The sequence below is a fragment of the Bison bison genome, unplaced genomic scaffold (assembly GCF_000754665.1).
Source record: "Bison bison bison isolate TAMUID 2011002044 unplaced genomic scaffold, Bison_UMD1.0 scf7180017864162, whole genome shotgun sequence".
NCBI classification, from domain to species: Eukaryota; Metazoa; Chordata; class Mammalia; order Artiodactyla; family Bovidae; genus Bison; species Bison bison.
In genome coordinates this window covers 3,643,584-3,660,119 of record NW_011494734.1, presented here as the reverse complement: position 1 = coordinate 3,660,119, position 16,536 = coordinate 3,643,584, and the positions used below count along the sequence as shown (strand labels likewise).

Below are 16,536 nucleotides of genomic sequence, written 5' to 3'. Positions count from 1 at the left end.
CAGCTAGTTGTAAAATATTGGCCGTATTCCCCATGTTGTAAGTATACTCTTGAAGCCTGTTTTTATACCTAATAATTTATACCTCTTACTCCCCTACCTCTGGATTCCTCCTCCCCCTGCCACTCCAAACTGATAACCACTAGTCCGCTCTGTATATATGTGAGTCTGCTTCTTTTTTATTAAATTCACTAGTTTGCTGTATTTTTTAGATTCCACATATAAGTGGTATCATATAGTATCTGTCTTTCTCTGTCTCACTTACTTCGTTTAGCATAATACCCTCCAAGTTCCTCCATGTTGCTGCAAATGGCATTATTTCATTCTTTTTATAGCTGAGTAGTATTCCCTTGTATATATGGACCATATCTTCTTTATCCGTTTATCTGTTGATGGACACTTAGGTTGCTTCCATATCTTAGCAATTGTAAATAATGCTGCTGTGAACATTGGGGTGCATGTATCTTTTTTAATTAGTATTTTTTTTTCAAGCATATACCTAGACACGGATAAAAGCAGTCTATAGACAAACCCTGTCCTGACTTCTGGTTGAAGGGCTCATGGTGTTGGCAGCTGCCCAGCAGCCTCTGAATGTCACTTGTGTCCTAACTCCCATCTCATTACAATGCCTGGTCCTCAACCTCATTGCTCCTTGGAGGTCAGGACTTCTTACACTAGAGGCTTTCACTGGTGAGACCTTACACAGGTTCTTTAGATAGCTCAGGGGCTGGTGCCATAGAAAAGAGGGCCAGGAAATTGAAGGACAGACAGAAGAGGAAGTAGTATGTCCAAGACACAAAGGTAGGAAGCAGCATGGCTCCTTCAGAGAACCGTAAGTTAGGCCGCCAAGAATGGTGAGAAAAGAGAGGAAGGTCAGTTTGGGAGAACCAGTATGATGGCTGATCTTAAATGCTATGGATATTAACCCTCAAACCAGGAGCTCTTAACCTGGAACTGTAGTCTCTTAAGAGGTTGATGGACGGGTTTAAGGAGCTCCATGAACCCCCTAGTGTTATATACAAGGGATATGTGTTTTTCAGGGGAGAGTTTATGGGTGTCAGATTCTCAAAGGGGTGATGTGAGGAAACCTAGAATTATATGCCAGGACTCTGCTAGGCTCAGTCAAAGGCCAGTGAGGGCCTGAAGGGGACAGCAGCTGAGAGGCGAGAAGGGAAGGGATATAGTTGAGGTTACCACGGTGGATGTTGCAGAATTTCATGTTCCTGAGATGGTAAAAATGAGGCAGAGGGAGAAATTCCAGTTGACTACCTGGTTTCTGGCTGTAATGACAGGAGGGTCTAGGGAGCGTGCTAGGTTGGGTAGAGAAGCTAACGATCATGAGGAGGACTGCCATCATCCCTCATCCTCAGGAGAAAGGGGATAAAAGAAGACCAGGCATGTTTCCTCTGGTAATCTGCCAGCCTCTGCCACAGAGATCCTGACTCCCTGCAGGCCTTCCCCAGAGCCAGGGGTTTGCCAGCAACCAGGCTGTTGTCCATCACCATAAGATGCTGGACATCTGTCAGCTCTTGGGATAAGAGCCCCTCTGCACCTGGACAGGCTGGCTCACGCCCAGAGCCTAGCACACAGCGTGTTCTGACTGTTTGCAGACTCCTGGTTTGTTGGGGAAAACAGTCCTTCATGGCCCAGAATGTAACTGCTTCTACTTGCAGGTCTGGTTATATTACTAGTTCTGCTCAGTTACTAGTTTGCTTTTATTAAGACCCCATTCAAGAAACAAACAAGTACTGTCTCTTTAAAAGAACAACAACAATATTAGTTTGAACGTTAGTTTGGGTCCGTATCAAGGCAAAGTCCTTATGTATTTGGAGAGAATGGTTTTAATGACTTTAGATGGAAATGGTGAGGCAGAACAGGTTTCTATTAACATGTTTTCAGCTGAATTATGAATAAGAATTAGTTATAAAAATTTTGATGTGTGGTATAGATCTGATGAAATACGTCACTTCAATGCAATTTGAAACATTCAAAAACCTTTGTGTTGACTATACTTCTCATTTAAAGTCCCCAGCGCTCCGTCCTCTTTGAAGATTGTTAATCCAACGCTAGATTCTCTCACTTTGGAATGGGAGCCACCAAGCCACCCGAATGGCATTTTGACAGAGTATACCTTAAAATATCAGCCAAGTAAGTTATGGGGAGAAAGAAATTTGGGAATATGGCTTAAGAAGGAAAAGATCTTAACGGTTATCTTAAAATACAAACGAGTTGTTTCCTTACAGCTGTAGAATATATATATACATATATACACATATATATATACACTTTCAACTGTTATTCTAGAAGGAACTTCAAATCATACTTTTTAAAGAAAAATGACATATATGCTTTTGAATATAAATGATGTGTAGAATAATACAAACCTTGAGCATGGGGTTTAGGTGGGTACTATCGTTACATATGTGGGCATTATGTAGAACCAGAAAATGGGAAGAAAAGGGGTACATTTGGCACAAGGCCCCTGAAGACAAGTTTAGGGGTTATTTAAGAACACATGACTCCATCTGCAAAAACAGAGATAAGAAATGCTATTGAGATTCAGCTATAAAATTCTCCCATCTTAGAAGCCAATGGAGACTTTATTTCCCCTTGTTGCACCATGTTATAGAAATTTTTTAAATGGTTAATCCCATAGTTTATTTTTTATATTTAAAAGACTTGCAAAAGCAAAATTAAATACCTGTCTATGTATGTACATATATACGTATATAGATGTATTTGTAGTATAATCACAGGGTAAATCTTGAGATCATTCTCTTTTTGTAATCTTTATTGGAGTATGTTGATTTACGGTGTTGTGTTAATTTCAGGTTTACAGCTAAGAATGATTCAGTTATATATATATATTCACATATATATACACATACATATCCACTCATTTTTTAGATTCTTTTCCCACATAGGCCAGTATAAAGATATTGAGAAGAGTTCCCTGTGCTATACAGTAGGTCTTTATTAGTTATCTATTTTATATATAGTAGTTTGTGTATGTCAATCCCAATCTCCCATTTATAGGACTAGGTAGGTTATCAATTATGTTGGACAAAGAGTGAGTAAGGTTACACAAATCAGTGTAATCCGGGTTTAACATTTTGGGTTGATGCATTTATTTATGATAGTGTTCCTACAGCAGTGAATGGGGAATGACTTGGTTTTTTTAATGGGGGAAACATTGGTTTCCAACATTATGTAAGTTTCATGTGTGCAGTACTGTTTTGATTTCTGTATACACTACAGCTTCTGTATATACTCTTCCGTATGCACCACTGGAAGTTCAGCTTCTGTCCGTCACCACACAGTTGACTCTTTTACCCATTTCCCCTTCTCCTGACACGCCTTCCCTTCTGGTAACCATTGCTTTGTTCTCTGTCAGTGTGTTTGTTTTTGTTTGGTTTGTTCATTTACTTTATTACTTTATTTTGTTTATGTTCTTGTTGACAGTTAATAGCACACATGAATTAGGCCCTCTGGTAGATCTGAAAATTCCTGCCAACAAGACCCGCTGGATTTTAAAAAATTTAAATTTCAGCACTCGGTATAAGTTTTATTTCTATGCGCAAACAGCAGCAGGATCAGGAATTCAAATAACAGAAGAAGCAATAACAACTGTGGATGAAGGTAAGCTGGGTATGTATAAAATCCATGTAATTAGAAGTATCATGAGACAGAAATCATGTTTTTTCTTTCCTTCTTACCGTGGAAGTATCCATGCTACCCAACTAATACAAACATGTATTAGAAACTTCTCTTTCTGAAATATATATAAAAAATGATTTAATTCATACTGAAATAATGATTTGCTGTTTGTTTTTTAAGTCCCTTTTAAACGTATATTAAAATATTAAGGTGAGAGTAGGAAATTACAACATTTTGCCACACTTGAATTCACAGTTCAAGACAATGTGTTTTTCCAGTCTACAACTTTGCATATAGATATACACACACACATATACGTACATATATGTGTCACACACATTCGTGCACACACAGACATGCAGACCTATACACAAATAAATACACGTGATTCTGGTGGTGGTCTAGATTCATCAGAAAAAATTTGCTAGTCTACATACTGATTTAGATTTTCTGGCAAGGAAATCAAAACAGTTATTAAATAATACATTTACTTTTATGTTTGAGCATGGGACTTCATAGTTTGCTATGCCATCTGGTACAGAGAAAGCATTAAAGTATTTAGGAAACGAAGGAACTCTTCCTTTCATACTTTTAAAAATGATTTTGAAAAACTTTAGATTCAGTGAAAATGATGAAAAAAAAAAAGTAAAAGATTTTGCATGCCTCTAAATTATAGAACTGCTTAAGGGTTATTTATTTGATTATCCTCCATAGCATTAGAAATTGAAATTTGGTTTGAAATCTCCTAAGCATCTTACATAATAGGCAAGCATGAATAATGCACTTTGAGTAATGTGGGGATTTGATTCCTGGTAAGTTTGGGAACACCAGCCTACCTTGCGGTGGTACACTGATATGATACACTCCATTCTTCTTGCATGCTTTAGCATTTTAAGAAGTGTTTTATGTAGCTTTACATGCTAACTATATAGTGTCCTGTTTCTGTTTCCCTTCATGGAAAGCTGGTATTCTCCCACCTGATGTAGGTGCAGGCAAAGGTAAAATAATTCATCTGCATGACTTTCTACATGTGTGAAATTTGCCATGTTAACCATGGGGAAGTGCAGCATGGGTTCAAAGTGAAAATAAAATAAGCTCTGAAACACCAACAGAAAGATAATATCCTGCAAGATCTTGACTTTAAAATTCATGTCTAGCCTTTTTTTACAAAGAGAAAGCCGCACATTGAATTCACCTTTTCTCAAGACTTATCCCAGGTCCAAATCCTATTCTTGGCTTTTAATGCTAAGGATTGTGGCTGGATCAGACATGACCCAAACTGTGACTTTGTCACAGCCCCTCATGATGACCATGCTGTCTATGAAGGGCTCAGAAATACTAGCCCTGTGATGAAAACAGCCAGTAAGAAATCAGATCAACTGAGCTTCCCGTTCTAATCCGATTTAGCTGTCCTCCTAAACTCAGTGTACACGTTGCTGGCATCACACTGCACTGTCCACTTGGAATTTTGACTTCGCTGTATACTCCAAATGGCCCAGGACTGAAAGTCTCCCCAGCGGGGTCCCCTCGGAGCAAGGTTAGGCAGCCCACATGCTCTACTCAGCTGTGTTATTCCATTTCTGTCTTCACCGAACTACACCAAGTCTCTCTTCTCTGGGGAAGCACCAGCAGTCACAGGGAATTACTTTTGTTCTCCTTAATTGCTCACAGATCTCTGTGTGAGGAAGATTGTTTGGGAGAATGATGCTTGACTGAGCTATAGTTATTTCTTCCACCCAGAGATTCCCTCAGTCTTTGACTCTTGGCAGATCCGTCAGCTTTTTAGTGAGCAGTAGAGACCTCCCTGCCTCACTGGGCACTGTACCCATAGAGAACACCCCTGGCCAGGGATGTTCTTGAACTTCGACAGACCAAATAAGTACAAATGGGAATGAAGAACAAGTCAACCAAAATAAATAAGCACTTTGCCCTAGATTGTTCAAATATTAGGAGCTTAGACCTAATCTTATCTTCTCTTTTCTTACACATCTTATACTCAGAGTCTTGGTAAATTATAAAATGTAGATCAACTAGATTTCAGAATGATAGAATAAGAACTGTGGCTATTTTCAATCAACTTAACAATGTTTTATAGGTGTTTTTAGACTCCAAAGAACAAAGTTGTAAAAATTCAAAATTTTCACAAGAGCATATAAGGATGTGAGCCTCTCTTTTTTATGCGTGCTTTTTTCCAGGGATGGTTACATGTCCATTAAAATCCTTGGTTGTTTTACAATAATTTGCTGCTCGGCTCCCCTTAGACCCTTTCATGGGACCATTCCAGAGAAAGCCTGGCCTCTTTCCCTCTGCATCAGCCTGTCACTGGGCTCTGCCTAGAGGCAGTAGCCGAGTAATTGAGCTGTGGCAGGGTTGTCTGTGTTTTCCACTGACTTGTCATATTGGAAAAGGACATGCATGCCAGTGGAAAAAATATCACCCGCTGATTTTAATGAATTAAGATGAACTAAAAGAAATCTTAATTAAAATAGTTGCGGTTTTACCGTTTGATGTTACTAAATTGAATTCTAAATTACTTCTTATTATAGAGATGAGCAAAAACAGAGTCTCAGAAGGTTCCTGAAGCCCCCAGTGTTGAAATCTGGTGGAACCTCAGATAAGATTATGGTGTTTAAAATTTTTTTTAAAAAGCTAAATCTAACCTTCTTTTCTATATTGTTTCATTTAATAGTATACCAGTAATTAAACATTGGTTACATAAAGTGATGATATTTAACCATGATGAGACTTTAAAGTGCTGAAGAATAATTTGTATCCCTGGGTTTTCCTTCCTTAAAATATTTCTTTTTTCATTCTAGGAATGAATTCTATTCTCTTCTCTGTTTTCCTTCTTCATTAAGATAGATTTGAAATTTACATTTTAAAATTTTCTTACAGATTTTAAGAGATGTCCATGAAACCCAAGCTTTCAAATATAGAATTACAAAATGATTATCAAAATCATGAATTAGAAACCAAGAGAATTCAGTTAGGTGTATTATTCTAGGCTAACCCTTTTTCTTACCACTCTTCTGAGTTTGAGCATGGAAATAGGTACTCTTGTACTCTTGAGGTCTTCAGGAGTCACTTCTTTTGGTCTTTGGTCAGAACTCTCAATACTGGTGTAAGAAATTGTAGTCATTTGGCTGCCTTTGTTCAGTTTCGATGTCCCTTTCAATAGTTTCAGGGTCTCTGGGGAAGCAGACCTGTGAAGGCATCTGTAGAAATGAACTGAAAACACATGGAGAATGGATTTGACTTATGGTCCCAGTACTGCTGATGGATAGACACTGCTTTATCTATGGATTATTACCTACTTTCTCACCTTGGGAGCAGGCATTCAGAGCATTTGTGTGAGGTGACCAGTTCGGGCAAAGGAATAGGGAAAAACTAACTGGCAAGTCAAGAACTGAATCTAGTTCTTGACTGAATTAGCAGCTGACTGTGGTCAAACAGGACAGAGCAGAGGAGAGCTCTGCCTAAGGGACTGGTGACGAATCCTCTCTGTGGTCAGACTCTCGCTTTATCCGTATACCAGAATCAGTCCCACAGCTACTGATCAGGTCAAGAAACAAGGCCAGTGAGTCAAAAGCAAGTTTAAAGTGCACAACTTTATTTGGCCTGGACCAAACAAAACCAAAAACAAACAAAGGAACAACCCCTCTCCCGGCTCCAAATCCCCAACTATAGAGAAGGTTCAACAGCTTGTGTCTACCTGGCCCAGAAAAGCACCAGCCCTTTTCAAGGCTCTGTGTGCTGGACACTAAGGCAATTTCTGCCTTTGGTGTGCTTATAATCTAGCAGGTAAGACAACACATTAAAAAGGAGTGAAAGTAGATGGAACTGGAACAAAACATTATCTGATCTTAGAGCAGTGAACCATTTATTTTGCCAAACAGGATCAGGAAAAACTTCCCAAGGAAAGTAATGTTGAACTGGGCTTTGAAGGACAGATGGAATTTGGGCAGATGAATCAGGAAGGTGGGTTGTATAAATTCTTGGGAGGTGGCATAAACAAAGTCACGGGGTTTCAAAACCCACAGGATATTTGGGTTAAACCCAGCAGTCCACCTGTGGGCAGAGTAAGCCATCCACATCTGATACAGGGAAGTGAAGGAATCAGAGATGCAGTTTTGGAAGTTAAAGCTTAGTTAACTCTGCTGGTGGTCTCTGCAGAGAATGACTTACAGTAGGAAGAGGGATTAGATGCAGACTAGATAAAGCCCAGCAGAGAAATGACACCAGCACATGATAGGTCCTCAAGAGTGTTGGTTCAGTAAGTGCATGACTGGGGATTAAAAGCAAAGAGGGTTAGAATTCTCTGTGATAAGAAGGGCCCAACAGGATAACCTTAGGAAATTGTACTGTCTTCTCTGGGTATCTTTAATAATCAGCAAAAAAAGAAGCAGCAGCAAATTGCTCTTCTGTTGGAAGGTATGGTTCTGCCTTGAACATCTTCCATAATTACACCAAGACTACATTCCTCAGTTCCGTGATTCCAAAGTTTTTTGAGGAAAATTAGTGTTTTGCCTGGATTCTTTGCCACTGATGCTTTAGATACAGGAAATGTTTTAATTGTGTCTCTGTTGATTGATCATATTTTTATTACAATTCCTTTAAAAGGAATACCTCGGACAACTAAAATCAGTTAGGTCCACAGAAGGACCCTGTGTAATTCCATAATCAGTTTTGCTTTCTGCTGCCCCCCATCTTTAGCACAGAGGGGTATGTAATATATATGTGATGGTGAATTAGATCTCAGAGGTCAAATGCATTATTGAATTTGTTTAATATACTTCTCTTTTTGATTCTAAGAAATGCTATTTCATTGAATTTATTTCAGTAGAGGCTTTGGCTTCTAAATTATATAACATAATTTGGAATTTAATTTCAGAGCCTTAATAAACCCATTCCTGCTTTTTGATTTACTATCTTAGGATATTTCCCCTGGGATAATAATCTGATTTATCACTGTTTAACTACTCAAGTTAATATAGCTATAACTATGTCATTTTTCGGAGAAGGCAATGGCACCCCACTCTAGTACTCTTGCCTGGAAAATCCCATGGGTGGAGGAGCCTGGTAGGCTGCAGTCCATGGGGTCATGAAGAGTCGGACACGACTGAGCGACTTCACTTTCACTTTTCACCTTCATGCATTGGAGAAGGAAATGGCAACCCACTCCAGTGTTCTTGCCTGGAGAATCCCAGGGACGGGGGAGCCTGGTGGGCTGCCGTCTATGGGGTCGCACAGAGTTGGACACGACTGAAGCGGCTTAGCAGCAGCAGCAGCCTGTCATTTTTACTGTAGGCCATTGTGGTAAGGCTGATAGAATTGTCAGGCTCAGGTAGCCAAATAACATCTTTTAATGACTGTAAATGTCATCTTAACTAGGTGGCAAGCATGTAGCATCATGTAGGTTCCATAATCTGATGTTTCAGGAAGCTGTTTAGATTCAGTTCAGTTTAGTTCAGTCACTCAGTTGTGTCCGACTCTTTGGAACCCCATGGACTGCAGCACGCCAGGCTTCCCTGTCCATCACCAACTCCCGGAGCTTACTCAAACTCATGTCCATTGATTCAGTGATGCCATCCAACCATCTCATCCTCTGTCGTCCCCTTCTCCTCCCACCTTCAATCTTTCCCAGCAACAGAGTCTTTTCCAAGAAGTCAGTTCTTCGCATCAGGTGGCCTTAGTTTAGATTACACTATGATTTTCTCAGAACGTGGTATGTAATGAACAGTCGTCAAGGAAGATTGTCTTGCTGTCTGGACTGTGTCAAGTGAAATAGTTCTTATTCATTTTATTTCTTGTTTCTTCACTTCTGCTAACTAGTATTGAGCATTTTCTTTGCAGCTTCTTTTTCAGTGTACCCTAACTATCCAACCTTCTCCAGGGCAGATGCTTCTCACCTGGGGTCCCTGAATTTCCCAGAGGCAGATTCTTGAAATTTGTGACTCAAAACACATCAGAAGCCACTACTCTTTTTCTTATCTAAACAGCAATTCATGAAAGACCTACACTGAGATGATAAGTAGCATGGAAAAGCAGCCACTAGTGTTGGGTTTGACCTTGCAGTCTCATACCCTGTGACCTCTGCCCCTAGCATTGTCAGCTCCCCATCCCCACTGTACATCAGTACATGGAGACTCTGATGTTCTCAGACTGTCCCTCGTGGACAACAGTTTATAGTGTTTAGGACCCACATCATAGAACTCATACATTTTAATACGTGTGTGTCATTATTTCTGATTTCTCATTTATTTCCTAATGCTGTAACTTAAGAAACGAAAACCTTTCTAAAGTGAAGGAGAAATGAATTCTGTTAACAATCAATTTCATTTGACTTGAACAATTTCAGAGTACTTAACTTATTTTACATTGTGTGTGTGTTTGATTTTGCAATTTGACTTGTCTGTCTCTGTTTTATTTTTTCTATTGTATATTTATTTTAAGCAGTATACCCCGGGATCAGCAAACTTACTACTGCCGCTGCTGAGACCTCAGCCAATATCAGTTGGGAATATGAGGGACCAGAGCTTGTGAACTTTTATGTTGAATATGGTGTAGCTGGCAGTAAGAAATGATTTCATTACCTGGGTTTTAATTGGGGGGCTATATTTGAAGAGATTGAGAACATCTTCAGGATGTACTGTGGATCGTCTGGAAAAATAACTTGATCTAAATGAATCCAATGTATGTGAAAAAATTAGAGTGAACCATCAACCTATATATTTTATATATAACTAGGAGTCTCGTTGGTTCATGTTATGAAATACAAGGGACATAATAAGTTCCATTGCATTTGTTATTTTTAGATTGTGGTACTTAAAACTCCTTATCCATGACTTGTAAGTTAGAATAATAAAAAATAATTTTATTTCTATGTTTAATATATTCCCAAGTCAGGTACTCTACTTATATCCTGGCCACATCTACTAGGAGATGGGGCAACTTTAATTTTCAGAGTGTATGAGAACCCAGTCCTCCTCCTTAATACAATGCTCTGCACTTAATGAGCTGGGTGGCCAGTGAATGTTTGTGACAAAATGTTGAATATAGTTCAACTTTCTGTTTAGGCCCTTATTGTGCAAGTAAATATTAAAAAAAAAAAACAAAACTATGAGTTTAGAAACACCAGTACTTGAGAAAGGTTGAATCTATAAGTTGGGTAAATTTTAAGGCATTTAAGTTTACTGAAAGATTTGTCTTGTGAATAAAAAAAAAAAAACAAAAAACCAGTTCTTTCCATAGTTGGATCAAGCTGTTTAATGTATTACAGTTCTTTTCATAAATATCATTAGAGAAATTCAGTAATTTCACAAGGCAAGGTAAAGATCAAGAAGTTTCCTTTGTGTTAAAAAGATTTAATCCAGTGGGTATATATGCAGTTAAAATGTCATCTGATATCCAGTTGATTTTTCTTTGAGGACGTTGTCATGTAGCTGTTCATTTTCATTGATTTATTTGACACAACTCAACTTATATCACCTAAAATGATAAACTGAAGCACCTTACATTTTGTCTTTTGCCTATAACGTGTATTTTCCTTTCTCGAAGCATTAAATGACTTCCGTTCCCTTAAAACATTCCAATGTGTTGTTTTTGCAAAATTTCCATAGGCAAAGAAGAATGGAGGAGAGAAATTGTAAATGGTTCTCGGAGCTTCTTTGGGTTAAAGGGTCTAATGCCAGGAACAGCATACAAAGTTCGAGTTGGTGCTGAGGGGGACTCTGGTTTTGTGAGTTCAGAGGATGTGTTTGAGACAGGCCCAGGTGAGGTGCACACCACACCAGTTCTGGCTCCCAGTCAGAAGTGAAGCCACCCAGTGCTCCAGTTGGAGATGGGAGGCTGATGGAGCCGTATTGTGGGTAGGGCTGAGAATGTCTGTGGGGCCCAGTTGGGTGGCGAGTTGGGTTTTTAATTGTCTTTGGCCCTTTATATCAAATTAATTACAGAATTGAGGAAATCACCTTCTAATCACATTTTTGCCAAAACCATTACAAAACCAGAGGTAAATATGATTCTTAACCTACATGATTTAGGTGACTCAATTTTTCACATCATTTATATGTCTCAACTTTCCCTCAGAGTTAGAACAGAATTTTTGAAATGCTTTAGAGCTGAAACAGCTCATTGATAAAGTCACAATTTTTAATGTCAAAATGGACTGTAATCCAACCGAACTCTGCAGTTTGTGTGACAACTGATTTGAAGAATATTAAACTGCTGTAGAACAAAAAATTATTAAATTCGTGTACTTCATTATCATACCATATTTGACTGGTTGTATATATTTTAGTTAGGTGAATATTATCAAAATACACAAGAACATTAAAGTCTCTAAAATAAAGAAAAATGTTCTTGTAAGATGTAAAAATATCCATATTTCCTCATAAGATGGAAAATAATCCCCATTTGCTTCAATTTAAAGGGTTGTGTGGTATGTGTTCATTTTATGATTCATAAAATCATGTTATATTCACTCATTTCATGCATTCTTGGGGAAATGTTGCATTTCCTGTAGAACCCATAGGAAAATATGTATTTTTTTGTGTGTCTTTCCTTACCCAAGCCTCATGATTTTTAAACTCATTTCTTCTAATTTAGAAAAGAACATGAGTGGTTTGAAAAAAAGAAAAACTATAGGTAATATTTAAGAACATATTAAATAAATGTAGTATTAAAATACCTTATGAAAATATTCATATGCTAAAATCATAATGCTTAAGGAAAAATATTTTTCTGTTATTCTCTTCTTTGTACTTTCATATCCATAAGTGTACAGAGTTCTAGGAAAATCCCGTATTAAAAGAGGAATTGCCATTCACAGCCAGCAGGACAAGGTGTTTTTTATTACTGAGAATTTTTAATTTCAAAATACTAAAAGCTCAATTATCTATTCTGTCCATATAGAGTTAGGAGGCTAATAATAGTAACAGCCCTAGTATTAGCATTCATTCAGTGCTAATCTCAACTAGGTGAATGGTTTTCTTGGCTTTTCTCATTCAGTCCTTACAACAATCTTGTGAAGGAGACTGTTATTACCCACTTCCACCCCATGTCAACAACCAGTAATGAGAGGTGAAGGGCCTGCCCTATCACCCAGCTAGAATGCAGGAGAGCTCATATTTTCAACACCAAGAATAAGCTCTCTCTACACGCACGTGCTGCGATTCATGGGGTCACAAAGAGTCGGACACAACTGAGCGACTGAACTGAACTGAACTGACAAACACCCACCATTCAAGGCCACAGAGGCCCACATCCCAAGGGGAACAGGTTGTCTGCAAAGTGACCACTTCAGGAACTTCCCTGGCAGTCCAGTGGTTAAGAATTTTGCCTTCCAGTGCAGGGGGCACTGGTTTGATCCCCGGTCAAGGAACTAAGATCCCACACGGCCAACAAATAAGCAAAAACAACAGCAGCAAAAATGACCATTCTGTTCAGCTCTTGGAACGTCTTTCCATCTATTCTGGACCCTTCATGGTCCCAGTGTACTCCTACTTTGCAGATCTAGCTAGAATTAGATTCCATCCACAAAATCAAGTTACGGCATTTTCTAGGACAGAGAGCAAACAAAACCCATTAGAAAACAGTTTGTCTTTGATGTGGTTATACCTACAATAATAGCAGCAGCTGGCAAGTGAGTTTCAAGATGAGCACTCAGGGGTGGGCCATTCTTGTGTGTCAGCAATGGAGAATAGGATAAGGCCACAACCAGCTATTGTCACCTTTGACATGTAAATGTAACTATTAAGAGAATCAGTTCAGTTCAGTTCAGTCACTCAGTCCTGTCCGACTCTGCATGGCAACCCCGTGGACTGCAGCACACCAGGCCTCCCTGTTAAGGGGATAAACATCCATTAAACCGCAGTGACCTTACTTAACATGTTAGCTCTAGGATGCCAGATGCTGTTAATCCAGCTTGCTGGTCCTCCTAGTTTCTCTGTCTATCCTGTAGGGCTGTGGGATGAACTGTAGAGTTCATGATCTGCTACTCTTGATTCTCACTCCTCCAGCTAGATTTCAAGGTGCGAATGCTAGTGCCTGGCATGGAAACATAGCACCCTGGCTGAATTCTTAATTCTCCATACGAATGAGTTGCTTCTCTCTCTGAGTTCTGTTCATTTTAGAAACCTAGACTCAACTTTCACCTGTGCTTGTTTCGTGACTCTTCTTAGCGTGACACCATCTCTTTCTTTGATACTGGTTTTTTAAGATCTATTTCTTTGATTATTTGTCTGATATGAACCATTTTTATTAAGTCTTTATTGATTTTTGTTACCATATTACTTCGTTTTATGTTTTGGTTTTTTGGCCATAAGGCATGTGGGATCTTAGCTCCCCCCACCAGGGATCGAACCCGAACTCTCCTGCTTTGGAAAGTGAAGTATTAACCACTGGACCACTAGGGAAGTCCCTAAGGTCTATTTCATAATTTCCTCCTATGGCACACACTGAAAAACAAGGCTAGAGATGGTATCCTGCTGTTGTGCTTCTTACCTGCATGTTTGTTAAGACTCCTACCTCTTTTTCTTGCTTTCTCACCTCTTTCCCCCAATCACTGAGTCTCTTCTCTTCTTTCACAAAAGATTTAAAACAGATTGAAATTCACTGGGCTCAACAGTTTGGGTTTTTTTTCCCCCAGTGGGTTCTGGTTTTTTGTTTGTTTGTTTGTTTGGTCAACTGCCTCCAAACTTTGACCAAAGTAATTTTTTTCCCTTTTTAAACATTTCTAACTATTTTAACTCTTAAGCAGGTCACTTTTATACATAATGGATTCTTCAAAAATAGCCATTTATCTCACTCTTTTTCTTTCATGTTTTAAAAAAAAATTTTTTTTAATTTTATTTTATATTGGAGTATAGTTGAATTAACAATATTATTTTAGTTTCAGATGTACAACAAAGTGATTCAGTTGTACATATACATGTATCTATTCTTTTTCCAGTTAGGTTATTACAGAATGTTGAGCAGAGTTCCCTGGGCTATACAGTAGGTCCTTATTGGTTATTTGTTTTAAATATAGTAGTGTATATATGTGAATTCCAAACTCCCAATCTATCCCTCCTCCCATCTTTCCCCTTTGGTATCCATACGTTTGTTTCCTAAGTCTGTGAGTCTGTTGTCTTCCATGCTTATTTTATGATCCTAAGTACTCAAGGACATTTTCCTCAAAGACCTGCTCCCAAAGAACACAGGTTAAACATGAGACAACAAGCAAGGTGATAGAGAAGACTGTTGTTAAGACTAACTTCTAGGAAACAAAGTCAATTTCATGTATCTGGTTTCTTTTCTGTTTTCATATTCTTTAGGTCTATTTGTTTAATGTATTGCTATATGGTTTATTCAACTAATACATGAATAGATTTTTACTGTAAATTTTTTGAATAAAAGGACAATCCTCTGTTGCTCTCCTACCCAATCCTACTAACTCTTATTCAAGAAGAAAAAAACCTCACAGCCTTCATTGTGTATATGTGTGTGTTCGAGAGAGAGAGATGCACAGTGGTGGCCATGACTTGGATTTGTAGTAATATGTGCATTTTAGTTAAGATGATTTTGGAATGTCCTGTAACATTTAAAGTCTCTTATAGTCATTCTGGACTTCATATTCCTTTTCATGTGGATGGAAAATCAGTAGAAGCTCTTTTCACTTACATAATTTTTATTTTATGTCAACTTCTGGTACACTTGAATGTGTGTGTGAGCATACACACATATGCACCTCTTAACATCCTGTATCTGCCCAGTCTTAAATAAATGGGGCAGTGAGACATACTTTTTTTCTTTAGACACAGGGGCAAAACACAAAGTCAACTTGGAGGTTCCTTTATCAGCTGTCAAGAAACATTTCCACTTTGTGCATAGCTGCGTAGCCCCAAACCACCAATTGGCAGTTCAGTTTTGACAGTCAGTATCTTCCTAAGACAATGTCTGTGCTGATACTTCAGTATCTTCTTGCATTTTGCCCTCATCGGTTGCACATAATTAGATGAAAAATGTAAATGTAGATAGTATTTATTACAAGACTGTAAAGCATTAAGCATATTACAAACAAAGACTCTGTAACTTCAAGCAAAGGCTCCATAGACTTACATCAGTTAATTTTTGGTTCAGCTTTGAAGAAAATGTACTCAATCAGAGACCATGTGTAAACTGACAGAACTATGTTGCCAGAGTATGTGTAATGATGGACTTTTAAAATATTTAAAAGATGCAAGTCCCTACAGCGTTTTATTCTTTGTAAAGACTTCTGCAGAGTTAATGCCCGGACACCAGTGCATTATAGCAGTAGTGAGCAATGGCTGGTACCATATTCTTTGGAATCCACAGTCTTGGGTGAAGCTCTGACTCTCAGACAAGGTCTTTACCCTTCCGAGCCTGAGTTTATTCCTCATGCCTGCCTCAGAGGATTTTTGTGAAGACTGAATGAGATTTTGCCCTCAGTCCAGTGCCTAGTAGAGTAAGTTTCAAAATGTCAGTTCTCGTTATCATCATCCTCATCTTCACCCTCCCCGTGGTGGTTATGGTATGTGTATGGAAGGGGAGCCCTGCCCACACTCCTGCTTCAGTTGTATCTAGTGATGATACAACTCAAAAGCCCTCCACCCAGTGAGGCCCAAGAGGCTACTGGGACCGGCTACCTGCAATTTGATTCATATTCCAAAGAATGTATTTCACTTCTCATTTTATTTCTTCAACACACATCCACATAATTTTTCACATTCCTCTTCACATTTGATTTTAAGCATTTCATTTTTCTCCCTATCCTTTGAGTGGAGAAAAACGGCAATAAGGTGCTGTTTTTGCAATATACAGTAGCCTGGGATACTTGTCACCATGCTTCTTTCTGCATCCAGCAATCACATTCACCTAACC

At 38.6% G+C, this 16,536-nt stretch overlaps 1 protein-coding gene across 8 annotated transcripts in view; it reads left to right on the top strand.

The window, feature by feature from the left end:
• NRCAM (neuronal cell adhesion molecule) overlaps positions 1-16,536 on the top strand; it is a 316,273-nt gene that overhangs the window by 280,709 nt on the left and 19,028 nt on the right. For 3 of the 8 annotated variants that reach the window (XM_010841482.1, XM_010841486.1, XM_010841480.1), the window contains 2 exons: positions 2,023-2,145; positions 3,460-3,636. In XM_010841482.1, coding sequence (XP_010839784.1) covers positions 2,023-2,145; positions 3,460-3,636 — 300 coding nt within the window. Of the gene's footprint in view, positions 1-2,022; positions 2,146-3,459; positions 3,646-4,616; positions 4,653-10,107; positions 10,228-11,273; positions 12,004-16,536 lie in introns of those variants that run through there. The other 5 variants (XM_010841485.1, XM_010841479.1, XM_010841484.1 and 2 more) reach the window with 4 other exon arrangements.